Genomic DNA, 15,351 nt, shown 5'->3' with positions numbered 1-15,351 from the left:
CCTAATCCTTCCCAAACAGTTCTGCTAGCTGGGAACCAAGGACTCAAACATATGAGCCTATGGGGCATTCTCATCCAAACCTCTGCACTGCTTAACTATGCTTTGTATCATTTTTAGTTCCTTAAAAATTCATAAAGCATGGGTTTGTCTAATTAGGAGTCTTTTCCGTTGGAGACAAGCCCCATCCTCTTGTGTTTTACTTTTCCTAATTTAGCTTCAGAATCTATTTAAATCTTCACACCCATTATCTTTCCCTGTTCAAGCACTGTGGGGCCATAGAGGTAAAAACATATGCAACTCCCAGTGCTCAGTCTCTTTCCAGGTCATTTCACAGACACATGGTATCTTTGAGTTACCAAATGTCTGTAGCACAGGCAATTTTCCTCAGCGTGTGTGTATGTGGAAATGTTTGAAGCTTTGTGACAAGGGTGAAGTCAAGAAAGGCTATAGCAGATTAAAAATCCCACAGAAAAACATGCTCTCCATAATCTGTTCAGCCTGCCCTCAGGCTGCTCGGTGGTAAAGCTGTGGAGTGCCTTCCATTAGACACTGATTTGACATGAAGATGATTGGATTTACAGAAATAAAATGCTTAGACACAATTTCTTCCTCCTTCCTTCTCTCCTTCCCTCTCTTCCTCCCCTTCTATTTCTTTCTTTCTTCCTTCCTTCCTTCCTTCCTTCCTGTCTTGTTTTTTGAGACAGAGTTTCTCTGTAGCTTTGGAGCCTATCCTGGAACTTGCTCACTCTGTAGACCAGGTTGGCCTTGAACTCACAGAGATCTGTCTGCCTTTACCTCCCAAGTTCTGGGATTAAAGGTGTGTGACACCTCCACCATTGCCTGGCTAGACACAATTTCTTAATTCTCTGGAACTTGAGTTCTAAGGGACATCTTCTAAAATTATGTAACTTTCTATTCTCTTTCACAGATTCCACATAGTAAATCTATTTAAAATGTATTGCCCTTCAGTATACCACAGTGAGCTGTGAAGAGAATGAGGCTAGCCTCCAGATACGACCCTTTCTAATGGGAGGAAGAAGAGAGAATGCACACTTCCCAAGGACCCAGCACATTTTGATTTGTGCTTGCTTGCCTGTGTGATTAAGACAGGGTCTCATTATGTGTCCCTGCCTGCCCTGGAACCCCCAGAGATCTGCTTGCCTCTGCTTCCCAAGTGCCCGGTTAAAGCCATGCACCACCACATCCTGCCTGCCTCAGAGTGGTGCTCTGCCAATGGCACCTTTTAGGGAAACTGCTTATATGCAGTCATGTCAATGAACCTGGTACAGGAAAGAATGAAACTTAGAGAAATAAAGGAACTTTCCAAAGATGCCACAGCTATGAATGATGCTGTGGCATAGTCTTTCTCTACTGTAGCTTAATGAAGGGACCCTTGTACTGTGGGGGATGGTAGTGTGGTGGGGGGTGTATAGTGGGGGGTGTATGGTGGGGGTGTATGGTGGGGGGTGTATGGTGTATGGTGGGGGGTGTATGGTGGGGGGTGTATGGTGTGTGTGTGTGGTGTATGTGTGCAAGGCTAAAGGAAAACACTAGTGTCCTTCCTAAGAACCCTCCATTTTGTTTGTTTGTTTGTTTATTTTAGACTCAGGATCTCTCACTGTCCTGGAGCTTGCTAAGTAATTTAGTTAGTAAGCCCCAGAGATCTACCCATTCACCCTCATCCTACAGTCCTGGGATTCCAAGCATGTACCATCCTAACCAGCTTTTAAACTATGGCTTCTAGGGAGCAAACTCAGGTCCTTGTGCATGCAAGGCAAGTAATTTACGCAGGCTGAGCTATTATTCCAGCTCAGTACCACTATTATACGCGGCACCAATTAATTAAATTAATTAATTGGAATTAAATAGGAATATATAGCCAGCAGAACCAATATCATCATGCAGCCAGAGGACCTGAGTTGTATTTGGGTGCGATGGGGGTAGAGGTGTGGTTCCTTTGTGCCAAGCTCACTGAGCGTACTGGGAACTCTGGGTGGAATCGTCAGCACTGAAGACCATAGTGGCCTTTAAAGTGATCCATGCAGGAGACAGCTAACTGTCCTGTTCATTTGATCCCAGAACTGCCAGCACAACACCGCTGGGGATCACTGTGAGCACTGCAAGGACGGTCACTATGGAAACGCCATCCGCGGATCCTGTAGGGTGTGTCCCTGCCCTCATACCAACAGGTACAGTAGACGATCACAGGTAACAGCAGTCGGCAGTCACACGAACCTGAGAGTGGATGAGGAGAGAGCAGCTTAAAGAGAAGTAACTGCCAAGGGCTGTGAGTCTTTCGAAGTGATAACAGTGTTCCAAAATTCACTGTAGTGGTGGTTGTAAGCTTCTGGACTACATTAAGCCATTGAACTGACACTATTTGTGGGTGAATTGTACAGAATGGGAATAATACTTCAATAATACTGATATACATATACATATATGTATTTGTCCTTTTGGTTATGAGCCTAGCCTTTAATGGTAAAGCCATTTTTTAATGAACAAACACAAATGCAAGGAAATATCGATCATCAAGCAGAAGAAACATCTTTTAAAATTGTTCCCTTTTGTCTCCCCCCCCCTTTTTTTGCTGCTCACTCCGTGATTTAACAGACTTTCTGGGCACCCACTATGGGGCTCAGCGTGTACTAGGGAAACTGACATGCAGTAAGGATGTTGGAATCTGATGTCCCTGGGCTACACTGGAGCAGGGTAGGGAAAGGAAGATTCACAGCTCAGTAAGTACATGCAGAGATAAATATGAAGTAGAATATCAGATAGACATGGGGCTGTGTGACTGACGGTGAGTGGCTGTGTTAGAGAGAATTGCCGAGAAGCCGTGGTTGGTTGGCAGGGACATGAGTGATGAATGGAGAAAGCCGAGGTGCATGTTGGTCCCAGAAGGGACAGCCTTGCAGGGTGTGCCCTGCCCCAACACCAACAGGTACAGTAGACTCTCACAGACATCAGTTTGTGACTGGAGAGTTGTCCAGAAGAAGGTGTGCTAAAGAGATATGTTCATGCAGAGACAGGAGGGGTGGAAGTGACCCAAGGGCCTCCTTATTTTGGATGTACGATCTTCCAGTCACTGAAACGGCAAGTCTAGCTAAAGAGAAAGACAGGGTTGATTCATGAGGTGGCAGCAGCACAGGGACAGGAACAAGCCTGACCACCTCCCCGAGAGCAGGGCTCAGGACTATTCATGGAGTAAGGAAGACGGGCACTTCAGGCATGCAGCAAGGCAAGATGAGATGAGGAAACATTGGCCCGTCATCTGTGTGTGTGTGTGTGTGTGTGTGTGTGTGTGTGTGTGTGTGTGAACTTCATAGGGTGCTCGTTTAGGGAAAGACAGCTTTGACCGCATCTGAAGGCTGGATTTTCTGTCCCTTCCTGTCAGCCATGTTACCCACAGGATACTTGCACATGCCCAAGAGGACAGTCAGTGGTTCCAATAGAAGTAGCTTTCAAGTCTTGAAAATTCGCCTGGATAATCATGAAAACCCATAGGTCAGGGTGTTACCTGCAGCTAAGTTCACAGGAGTCTAACGATGCCACTCGCCTGCAGGGGCTCCACAGGAGTCATTTCCGAGATGGGATTTTCGAGACAGGGCTGCTCTGTAGATGGTGCTGGCATTGAGCTCATGGAGATCCACCTGTCCCTGCCTCCCAAGTTCTGGGTTTAAAGGCGTGCACCGCCTTGCCCAGTGTAATTAAGGAAACAAAAGCAAGTGAAACAAGAGGATTCTTTAAGTTTTCTCTCAGAACCAAGAGGGCTGCAGGTGCAGATATGGGTCCAACCAGGACTCAGATTCTACATTTAAACCTTGAAGACAATAGCCAAGCATCTGGGTTTACTCCTTGTTGTGATGGAAGCCTTGGGGGAGTCTGAACCCTTGAGCCCAATCGTAGCTGTCATTCAGGCCTGTGTGACTGAGAGACCGCAGGTAGAGCAGTCACCACTGATTCTCGTGTGCTTTGGACATGGCACATTGTTCTAACCTTGTTCTTTATGATGGGCTCACCATGGGCTACAAGGAAAACGTGACACAGCAGTTAACTAAGTAAAGTAATGATGGGCTTGAAAAGCGAGAAACTCTACCTATGCTACACAGGCTCAGAGGTAAGGTCAGATGCAAAGCACTCTGATTCCAGCTGAGGTCAGCTGGACTAACCACATCTTCCTTCTCCCCAAGTCACGTGCCTGGGGGCTGCTTCCCTGGAGATCCCCAAGTCTGAAATGTCTACCTTGCTTTCCTAACTATGTGTTTGGTTTCCTGTTTGGCTTGCCCTGTCCTGCAGTGTTATTTGTCTAGTGATCTATCACTTCGTGCCTGCCCAGACTCGCACAGACAGAGGCTGACAGAAGAAGAAAACAGCAAAATTTCTATCAGTATGCTCAGGAGATTTTCATTTTGGGTTAAAGCATATATCTCTCAGCAAAGCCAACTCCCAGACTCAGTGGGGCTGGGTTGCACACAGATCATAGGGTTTATCATTACAGCTGTTTGATGTCTCTTCCTCCATCTATCGAAATGCGCCTGAGAAACTTCATATGATCCCTGAGGAGGCGTGGGAAGCCTCTCCTGTTAGACAGCTTCCTCTGATTGTGTCAGGGTAACGTTCCACAAGCATAGACACTATGCAAGTCCACATGGCTGTTTTATAGCTTCTCTCTTTGGAAGACTTCTCAAGTATATATCAGTTTAGAGCTAGAAGAAAAGGAAATTTCAGGACCTGATTAGAGAACAGTGTGAAGCATCGGCAAGGTCACGGGGGAGATCTGCACCTCTCTGGGCTCCCAAGGCCTGGCCAGCCTCCCAGGCATGGGCTCTGTGCAGAAGATTCTGGCATAAACAAGGAGACAAGGTGTTAAGAGAATCAGAACTTGCTATTCTCTTTCCTGCCTGGACTCGCATCCCTTCCTTGTTATTCCTGGGGAATCAGTGTTGTAATCATCTCTTCCAGAATGAGTCTGTCTCCAGGGAAGGAATGCATTTTCCAACCCAGAAGGAAAATGCATGTCTGCACCCACCCCATCTGTCCAGTGTCAGCTGAACTCATTCATCATGCACTCTGGCGAGTCTCCAGGGGCAAAACTTTCTCCCCACACAACTTTCTTCACTCCAAATCTTCCTCACAATGGGTTTTAATATTCACTTCATGGAAGCTGGTCTTTTATGAAAGAAAACAATGAGCCAATGGGATTCTTTCCGCTGAGGCCTTTTTCCTATCTTCCTTTAAGTTTTGCCACCGGCTGTACTGTGGATGGAGGAAATGTGAGGTGTGCCTGCAAGCCCGGATACACAGGAGCACAGTGTGAGAGGTAGGCTCCTCCCTGCCCGTCTGCTGCTTGCCTGTAGCCCCCATTCCCCCAAATCTGCAGGTGGGGTGTGTTGGACAGGTTGGTTTGTGGCTGCTATTCCGCTGAGGGCTAGAAAGATCCTGAAAAAAATACAAGACTTCTCACTCAACAAATTATTAACATCCTTCTCTCTCTTGCTCATCTTTAGAAGTCTGAGGATGAGCACACACCACACAAACACACACACACATACACACGGACTTATATTCTCCCAATACATGCCACCATGTGCCCCAGGCCCCATCCTTATTCCTACATGCCCTTCTCCATCTCTACACATCTCTCCTCCCGGCGTACCCCTAGCCTTGGCCAATACCCATTTCCCAATTCCTGCTGTTTATCATAATGCCGCTCATATTAGATGTGTTTAATAATACTAATGAAACAAAAATACTACTAATAATGAGTGTAGTGGAGGGCATGTGCCCCAGAGATACACTTTAGTTATTCATGGACAGGTTGTCTTAAGTAGCTTCTGTGCACTGGGTGCCGTGTAGGATGAGTAAGGCAAAAGTTGACCCAGGTTCTCATAGCCTAACATTCCCCCTCTCAATAATCCAAAGGGCTGCATTGCATGAAACACACAAAGTATTTGGTTCCCTCCAGACCTCTATCCAATATAAAATGTTGATGCTAGGGGATGCGCGGGACTCTAGTCACACAGCCAACTGGGCAGAGTTGGGTTGCATCTGAAGAGTCAACCAACCAGCCTTGGAAAGCAAGGGATGCAAGAGTCATCTCTGTGGATATAGGATGCTGTACAGGCCAGAGAAGCAGGGCTTGGAAGGCATTCGAGGTTTTGTGACTTTAAAGTTTGGGGTGCACATCTGGGAGAGGCTCTCCTGATTTTAGCCTCTTTATGGTTCTGTAGAAATAGCAAAGTCAAAACAGCAACAGGCTTCATGAGGCATCTGTTTATTTGGCAACTGATTTGAAGAGACATTTTTTAATTAACAATTCTTCTCTTAGCATATGCTACACTTGACATCCCCAAACAAGTTATTGTTTCTTAATTAAAAACATCTTTTCACAAGTGCCAGGCAGAGGCACCATTTTTATTTATTAAACATGACTGCACAGGCGTCATTCATGGCCCTGATGTTAAGTCTGGAACGATAAGGAGGTTAAGGGTGAGAAGTAGGAGTATACTATATAGAGAAGCCTGGTTGAACTTGGGAGGGGCAGCCTGCCTAGGGTAGGTGAGGAAAGGCTTCTAGCTCCTCCCATACTCCCCTCTCTCTTCCTCAGCCACACAGAGCTACAGATAGGTGTGTTCTCTGCTCTCTATTCCCGTGCTAATGTCATCTGGGAAACAGGGAGCACTGCTCCAATCCACTGTGTTTAACTGTGAAAGGAAAACAAGAGGAGCACTGAGTAAAATGCTGCTTTGTAAGAATAAGGAGGAAGAATTAAACGCCCCGATTCTTTGTATGACCTCGTAAAGGATATGTTGATCTTTTCTCTAGAAACTTAGACATAAGTGTGAAGTGAAAATAAAGTATTTTAGAGCATACATCTTCCGCAGGACAGAACACGGGGCTGGTCAGTGTGAGGCCTCAGTACTAGCACCTTACCACCTGCTTAGTAGATTTGGACAAACTGCCTCTGCCTTGTTAATAGGGAAGAGTATGTGGGTGTCTGCCTTCCTGTCTACTTTCTGAAATGAGCGTTGCACCCCACCTTATAATCATGGTACATTTTGTTGAGTGTCTGCATGTGAAGGCGCGTAGTCTCTCATACCATACTTATATCCACTAGTCAAGATGGGTGTCATTCATTGGTTCACTATCCCTCCAGCCTTCGCAGACCTACTGGGCTCCTGGTGTGTGCCAGGCAGCTCTGTGAGTCCTAGAGACACAGCAATGAGCAAACCCTCAGTGTTTCCTGAAGGGATCTGATTGAAGCCCAGGAGCACAGCACAAGTGTGAGTCCTAGAGACACAGCAATGAGCAAACCCTCAATGTTTCCTGAGGGATCTGATTGAAGCCCAGGAGCACAGCACAGGTGTGAGTCCTAGAGACACAGCAATGAGCAAACCCTCAGTGTTTCCTGAGGGGATCTGATTGACAGCCCAGGAGCACAGCACAGGTGTGAGTCCTAGAGACACAGCAATGAGCAAACCCTCAATGTTTCCTGAGGGATCTGATTGAAGCCCAGGAGCACAGCACAGGTGTGAGTCCTAGAGACACAGCAATGAGCAAACCCTCAATGTTTCCTGAAGGGATCTGATTGACAGCCCAGGAGCACAGCACAGGTGTGAGTCCTAGAGACACAGCAATGAGCAAACCCTCAGTGCTTCCTGAGGGATCTGATTGAAGCCCAGGAGCACAGCACAGGTGTGAGTCCTAGAGACACAGCAATGAGCAAACCCTCAGTGTTTCCTGAGGGGATCTGATTGACAGCCCAGGAGCACAGCACAGGTGTGAGTCCTAGAGACACAGCAATGAGCAAACCCTCAGTGTTTCCTGAGGGATCTGATTGAAGCCCAGGAGCACAGCACAGGTGTGAGTCCTAGAGACACAGCAATGAGCAAACCCTCAGTGTTTCCTGAGGGGATCTGATTGAAGCCCAGAAGCACAGCACAGGTGGCACAGGCAGGGCATCCCGTTGTTTCTGACCCAGGACCTACATTCTCTGAAGATATCACCAGGGTACCTTCGGGAACATATGCTGAAAATGGCTGGGTTATTGTTATTATTATTATTACTGACTTAAACCTTGGGAAAAGGGTTACTGTATTTCCTCAAGCCTATCATCTCCATTATGTTAACATAGTATATGCCAATTTACTGAAAATTTAGGCTTCCTCATATAGGGAAATACTGATAAATAGAAATTTTTTCATTGACTTCCAAATATTAAAAGTTTAACACATTTTATTTTCCTTACTAACTAAATTTAAGCACCAAGGGCATATGACCTTTAAACTTGAAGGTTTGGGCTTGACGTCTTACTGTGCCATCTACAGTGACAATGGCCCATGGCCAGAGGCAGCAGCTGTGGCTCCTGCTAGTACTGTCACTGTCTTATATGCCCTGCTGCCGAACTTAACACAAGTATAGATTGCACAGCCTTGAAATCACACATTAGGAAATACAGAAATTCTACTCCATGGAAAGGATTGAAACTCATGGATTTATTTTTATGAATATGTTGGCCTCAAATAAAACAATATTTATATGATGTCTTCAGGAGCATAACTCAATAAAACCCAGCCCACCCCGACATCTGTGTTGATCAAACCATTTATTTCTCTATCATTCAACTACTGGGCAGTCAGTAGAAGGGCAAGTGTTATGTAAAAGGGTTGATCTCTACCTTCCTCCTACCCTTAGGAGCCTCATTGTGGGGCAAAATAAACATGAGAAATGTCCATTCTCACCAGCCTGGGTCACCTTTCCTATTACCCAACTACAGGGTCTCAAATAGGGAAAATAAGGTGGATAAGTGATAGTTATTTGCGTTTTTCTTAGCCTTTCTATGTTTTGTGAAGGTGTGCACCAGGATATTTTGGGAATCCCCAGAAATTTGGAGGTAGCTGCCAACCATGCAATTGTAACAGCAATGGCCATTTGGGCACTTGTGACCCCCTAACTGGAGGTAAGTTCAATGCACATCCCCAGTGACCCGAATCTTAAGGTTTCTATGAGACCATGGTCTAACAAGCATGACATAGACCTCTGGTTCACAAGTTGCCCTCCCTTGACAGTCCTGGGGATGCTTGAGTAGTATTGGCAGCTTCAAGGAGCAATTACTTCATTAGTTTTCTTGTTTTTTAAGACTTTGTTTTAAAACTCCAATGAGTTGTAGCTTGGATAACTTCAGACACACATTGGTGATTTTCCTGAGCTGTTCCTGGGACACTGCATTTAAAAAAAAAAACAGCTTTCTTTTAAAGTTCTATGTATGTGTCTGAGAGTAAGCACACGAGAATGCCACTGTCAGTGGGGTGGGAGGTTTAGAAGCTTCTTAGAACTGGAATTGCAGCTAGGCCACCTGGTGTAGGTGCTGGGACTTGAACTCAGGTCCTTGGCAAATGTAACTCTTGACCACTGAGCTCTCTCTCTAGCCCACTCTACGGTTATTTTTATATCAGCTCTTTTTTTTGTGAACCTGATAAAACTCAAGTGTTCCTTCTCTCTCTCTTTTCTTTTTTTTTTTTTTTTTTTTTTTTTGGTTTTTCAAGACAGGGTTTCACTGTAGTTTCTAGAGCCTGTCCTGGAACTAGCTCTTGTAGACCAGGCTGGCCTCGAACTCGCAGAGATCCGCCTGCCTCTGCCTCCCAAGTGCTGGGATTAAAGGCGTGCGCCACCACCGCCCGGCCTCCTTCTCTCTTATCTTTACATGTTATGGCATGTGTCACGTCAGAGGTGTGGATGTTATATACTGTGTGAAACAATTTGTCACAGCTTGTATGGATTCATTTGGAAAGCTTGGAACAAAACAGAAAAAATGTTCACCTCTTTCATAGAAAAGCTGAAAAAAATGTCTTAGGAAAGTAGCATAGACACACTTCGGTGAACTCTCCCATCTTACAGTTGTGGGCAAGCGGACCTAAGCCAGGAATATGCAGATTGTAGCCAATCAAGCAGCTGTCCCTAAGCAATGATGAACAAATGAGTTAACACCAATCTAGAACAGTTGTTTAAGAGATTGGGGCAGGCACTCAGAGGTTCAAGTCTGGCCTAGGCAACTTAGTGAGACCCTCTTTTGAAAAAGTAGCAAGGGACTCAAGATGCTTCAGTGGTTAAGAGTACTTGCTGCTCCGCCAAAGGACTTGGGTTCAGTTCCCATGCTGCGCATAAGGAAGCTCATACCTGCAAGGCCAGCTTCAGGGGATCTAGTGCCCTCTTCTGGCCTTCACAGGTATCTACATGTATGAGGCATATATGCACGTGTGCGCATGTACACACACACACACAAAATAAAAACAAACCCTTACAAACAAAGTGACGGCACTAGCAAGAGGACTGAAGATGTGCTTTCTGGGAGCGTGTTTACCTGGTCCCCAGCTGAACCTCTACCAAGAGGGAAAAGGGAAAGTAAGATATGCCATGCTCGAGAAATGCCCTCTTAGAAAAGAGACAGTAATAGCTAATGAAGGAGGCCACTAGGAAGTTCATGCTCATGGTGATGGCATGGTGGAAGTGGCAAGGAGGGGCCAGTGCTGCTTTTGGGATTGGACAACTAAAACCTTCCAAAGTGGGCTTTCTGAGTCTAAGCCAAAGGGCAGATGAAGAACAAGTTAAATAAAAATGTCCCTTTTCACCCTATTTTAGACTGTGTCGGCCAGGAGCCCAAAGATGGCAGCCCTGCAGAAGAATGCGATGGTGAGAAAAGGGGAACCCCTCCTTTCCAACCTGGGTTTCATTTACGAGGTGTGTGTTGTACGGGACAGGCACTTTCTAGATAGGAAAACAAAGGTAAGAGGACAGGGAAGGACGGTGTCGGATCCACTCCTGCCCCTGCCACTCGCTTCTGTCTTCCACCATGAGGCCACCTTACCTCCCAAGTCTCAGTTTTTCCTATAGAGTGGACACAGGATGCCCAACCCCAACAAATTCTGGGGACTTTCTGAGGATGTCACATCACTTAACATAGCATCCAATTATCTGTGTGCCATGGCACATGTCTGTAATATCATCAGGTAGGGTGCTGAGGCATGAGGATCACTAATTTGAGGTAGCTTGGGCTACTTAGTGAGACCCATTCTCAGAGACAATCAACAAAAATAGTCACCAGCAGATACCCCATAAACAGTCACTAGTAGACACCCCATAAACAAAACAGTCACTAGCAGACACCCAATAAACAAAAAAAGGGTAGTCACTATTATTCCCACACACACAAGCAACAAGCTGCTAAGAGTCACCATGTCTGGTAAGAAATAAATGCTCTCAAGCATCGGTTCATATGCCGTCAGAGCGCACATCCCTCCCCGAGCCGGCTGGAGCTGAGACTCTGCCTGTGATAATTGGTGTCCGAGGGGACAGGCCACAGAGCCCTGGTGTCCTCGGTGCCTTTTCTGAGCTCCAGCCTACAGCACATTCCCGTGGCCCTGCAGACTGTGACAGCTGTGTGGTGACGCTCTTGAATGACTTGGCCACCATGGGTGAGGAGCTCCGTCTGGTGAAGTCAAAGCTGCAGGGCCTGAGTGTGAGCACTGGTGCCCTAGAACAGATCCGGCACATGGAGATGCAGGCCAAGGACCTGAGGGTAAGCCTTCTGTGGGGATCCAGATGGGTTGCCTGTGAGCGTGCTGTGACTTTCTCTCTCTTGGGGAATCAGTCATGAACCACTTTATGCTCCATGCTGGAATGCTAACTAGATTGATCTTGTACAGGTCTTGTACAGACAGCCATGTCTGTGGTGAGGTCATGAGAGTGATGGCTCCAGCAGGACCTGAAGACTGTTTCAGTCTGATCTTTCCTGGCTCTGGCTCTTACAGAATTTCCACTCTTCCACAATGGTCCCCGAGACTTAGGAGGAAGGGAGTGTCAGCTGATACCCCTTCTCTGTACTGGGACCAGTTCTGAGTTTTCTGTGTTACCCACCAACCATTGCACAAAGAAACTTCTCTGATGAGCTGAGACCTGCACTAATATTTGCATTGAGAGATACAATGTTTGCTCAGGTCATGGAGAAATCAAGTCATTACTGACCAGGAGGTTTCCTCCTTATTGAGTGGCTCTCTTAGTACTGGGAGGTTCTCTGCAGCTACTGTGGAGAAAAAGTCATCAGCAATCTTAGCCAGCTCTGAATCTTAGAAACTACAGTAATGACCAGCATGGCAATATATGTCTGTGGGTGCAATAGTGGCACAAATGTCATGCGGGTGACCAACTAGGAGGAAGCATGTAGCTGGTATGGGAAATGTGGTAAAGATTGGAGATTTCAAGGATGCTACTACCATTAGCCCTTGAGAGTACTACTGTTATTCTGCTAAATGGGCATAATATCAAACTTAACTGATTTCTGCTCTTACACATATATTTTGTTTCTTCTTTCTACATTCTGTGTAATGAGTTGCTCTTCCCTTTCTAGTTTCTTATGATCAAAGCTTGTTTTGCTGATTTAAAACTTTCTTGTTACTAACTTAATAGTTTAAAGTTATGAGGAAATGCTTCTCTTAAATACTACGTTTGCTATATCTCCCAGACTTCATTGTATTCTGTTTTAATTCTCATCCAACTCAAAACATTTTTTATTTCCCTGTGATGTATGAATAACCCATGAGTAATTTAGAATTATATTGTTTAATCCTACATCAGATATTTTTGATGACTTTCTAGTGTTGATTTATAATTTGATCCTTTTGTGGTCAGAAGCAAACTATGTAAGATTTCAATGCCTTTGATGTGTTGAGGTTTGTTTCAAAGCTGGGTATAGTGTGTCTGGGTCAGTGATCTCAGTGTCCTCGGAAATAGGGGGTTTGGAGAGTATTATGACAAGTGGTGGGCCACAGGGCTGGAGTCAAGCTCTCTCAAGTAATACTGAGGGGTACTCTGCCCATTAATGAAGGCTGAACACACAACCTTGAAACTGCCTAATGCTGCTTGTTGGCAAAAGGAGAAAAGAGGCAGCCATAGGAGTTAGTCTTCTGACCAGCACCTAAACAAACCTAGAAGCTTGGATCTCTGCTGGAAAGCGACATCATCATAGCAAAGCCTGGATCCTTGCTGGAAAATGACATCCTCATCATAGTGAAGCCTGGATCCCTGCTGGGAAGTGACATCCTCAGCACCATTATAGCAAAGCCTGGATCCCTGCTGGGAAGTGACATCCTCAGCATCATCATAGTGTGCGAGTTCTGAACTGCTAATGTTTTGTCTGGCCTTAGAATCGGGGAACAAGGTTTCTTGGTGGGGGACTGTGATAACTATGAGATCACTAGAGATGATAAAGGAAGTGTTGGGGAAGGATAAAAACTCCCAATGACTGGTTAAATCTGCAAATATTCAACAGGCGCATTAACCAGAAACACAGCAGATAAGAGACGAGGGCACCTTAGAGAAATGAAAATAGTAGGACAGTCTGAAACTTCTTAAAGAATAGTATCCATTAAGGAGAACCGAGATGAGGCGAGCATCTCATGAAAGAAGTAGAAATGAAAAGGCCCAACTGAAAATCGTGGATACGAAAAAATAAATTAATTGAACTACAAGAATTTATGAAGTAAAACCAAAACTAGACACAGTGAAAGGAGCTTTGGGTGAAGTTTAATGAGTGCTTTTGGAATGAGAGCTGATGCCAGTGGCTCCATCTGAAAATAATTCTCGAAGAATGGATCCTTTTCATCGCTCGGGGAATTCAACTCCATGCTTTATAGGTTTAATATAGAGAAGGAAAAAAATCCTTTATGTTGTGAGAGAAAAGGAAGCTCCTTGAGTTAGCTGTTTTGATTACTTAGTGCTTTGCACAGAAGCTGTATGCCAGGCTCCGTTCTTAGTGTCTCACTCACATACCACAAGGTCTCTAGGAGAAAAAGCATCTTCATTTAACTGGCGCATAGAAACTAAGCAAGAACAACAGTGTATTCACATGGCTGGAATTCAAATCAAGACCAAAGTCAAAAAGACCATGGTTTGCTCCCCACCTTCACTCATGGCCGCTCAGTGGTCCTTAGCTTTCCCACTGTAAGTTTATTCCTCTGTATTATTCCCACTGTATTATTCCTCTGTCACACAAACTTCATAACAGCTCAATAAAAATGAACTAACATTTTTGCATGCTCTTGAGTGTGTGTGTGTGTGTGTGTGTGTGTGTGTGTGTGTGTGTAGAATACCCTGTAGTTTAGAATATCTTCACAGTATCAGGCTCACCTGCTAAGCTGCAAACCTAAGGTTTTCTTTACTCTGTATTTGTCTCCGACGTACAAATGAAGGCAATCAATAGAATTATTTTTCTTAATCTCTGTTTCAAGGCATTACATCCTTCCTCCAAAAATTAAAGGTAATCCCTATCCTAAATATGTGTGGCAATGTCACCTCTTCAGTAATGATATAACAATAAAATGAGTAGGGGTCTGGACCGGGACCCAGCGCAGCGGTCAGTTGTGCTGCATCAGCCACATCGTCCAATTTTTCATGTGAATTTGGGGATATCCGTATATTCACTCAGAATCCCCTCCAGTAACAGAAGAGTTTGGATACAAGGCTTCTTTCAGGACAGATAGCTATATGTGCCGCTTTTATAAGGCAAGGTCATTAATTCAAGTAAAAAAAAACTCTTGTCTTTTGGATTTGCTGTAGTTTGGGTCTTTAATGCCACAATATCCCCCCCCCCCACACACACACACACAATGCCTCGTCTCTGAAGGGGTATACCAAATGTAAGAGATGGTGGTAGGTTTGTAGAATTGGGTACATGCTTTCAAGGGGGCTTTGTTGGCCCCCAGCACCTCCTTTTTCTCAGTTTCATTCAAGGGAATGAAAAGTTCCCATTGTGCTTCAACCATGAAGTGCTGCCTCCCCAGGGCCCAAAGCAATGGGGCGAAAACCTCTAAAACTGAGCCAAAAGCAACTTTCTGTCAGTTGATTATCTTTTATTTATAATAACTTGTTAAAAAAATAACTTGCTAAATGGATTGTAATGGTGGAGAGAGGGCAAACACATTAACTTTATTTCATAACCTTATTATAATTTACAACAGAAAGTAGATTCATCTTGTAAGTTATTTCAAAATGTCCCAGCCCCCACCCCGCCCCAATAGAGCCAGCACTGTGTTGAAGGAACCTGAGCCCACTGGGCAGTGTCTGCTCCGGATTGGAGTCTAGCTTTGTGTCTTTTTCCAGAGCCAGCTGCTTGACTTCCGCTCAGCCATCTCAAGTCATGGGTCCAAAATGGACGGCCTGGAGAAAGAACTGAGCAATCTGAACAGTGAATTCGAAACTTTGCAAAAAAAGGTGGTGTACTGAGCCAATTACCTTAACCTTTTCCTCCTTGGGGCGTTTTCAGTTTCATTTCCCCGTGTTCTCTAACTCGCTCAT

At 45.1% G+C, this 15,351-nt stretch overlaps 1 protein-coding gene across 3 annotated transcripts in view; it reads left to right on the top strand.

The window, feature by feature from the left end:
* Positions 1-15,351, top strand: part of Lama3 (laminin subunit alpha 3) — a 219,437-nt gene that overhangs the window by 151,489 nt on the left and 52,597 nt on the right. For all 3 annotated transcript variants that reach the window (XM_038330296.1, XM_038330298.1, XM_038330297.1), the window contains 6 exons: positions 2,080-2,189; positions 5,243-5,323; positions 8,856-8,962; positions 10,642-10,692; positions 11,427-11,578; positions 15,157-15,267. In XM_038330296.1, the coding sequence (XP_038186224.1) occupies positions 2,080-2,189; positions 5,243-5,323; positions 8,856-8,962; positions 10,642-10,692; positions 11,427-11,578; positions 15,157-15,267 (612 nt within the window). The remainder of the gene's footprint in view (positions 1-2,079; positions 2,190-5,242; positions 5,324-8,855; positions 8,963-10,641; positions 10,693-11,426; positions 11,579-15,156; positions 15,268-15,351) is intronic.

Source organism: Arvicola amphibius, chromosome 5 (assembly GCF_903992535.2).
Source record: "Arvicola amphibius chromosome 5, mArvAmp1.2, whole genome shotgun sequence".
Lineage (NCBI taxonomy): Eukaryota > Metazoa > Chordata > Mammalia > Rodentia > Cricetidae > Arvicola > Arvicola amphibius.
Note: the sequence above shows the minus strand (reverse complement) of the source record. Positions and strands in the feature narration are given on the sequence as shown.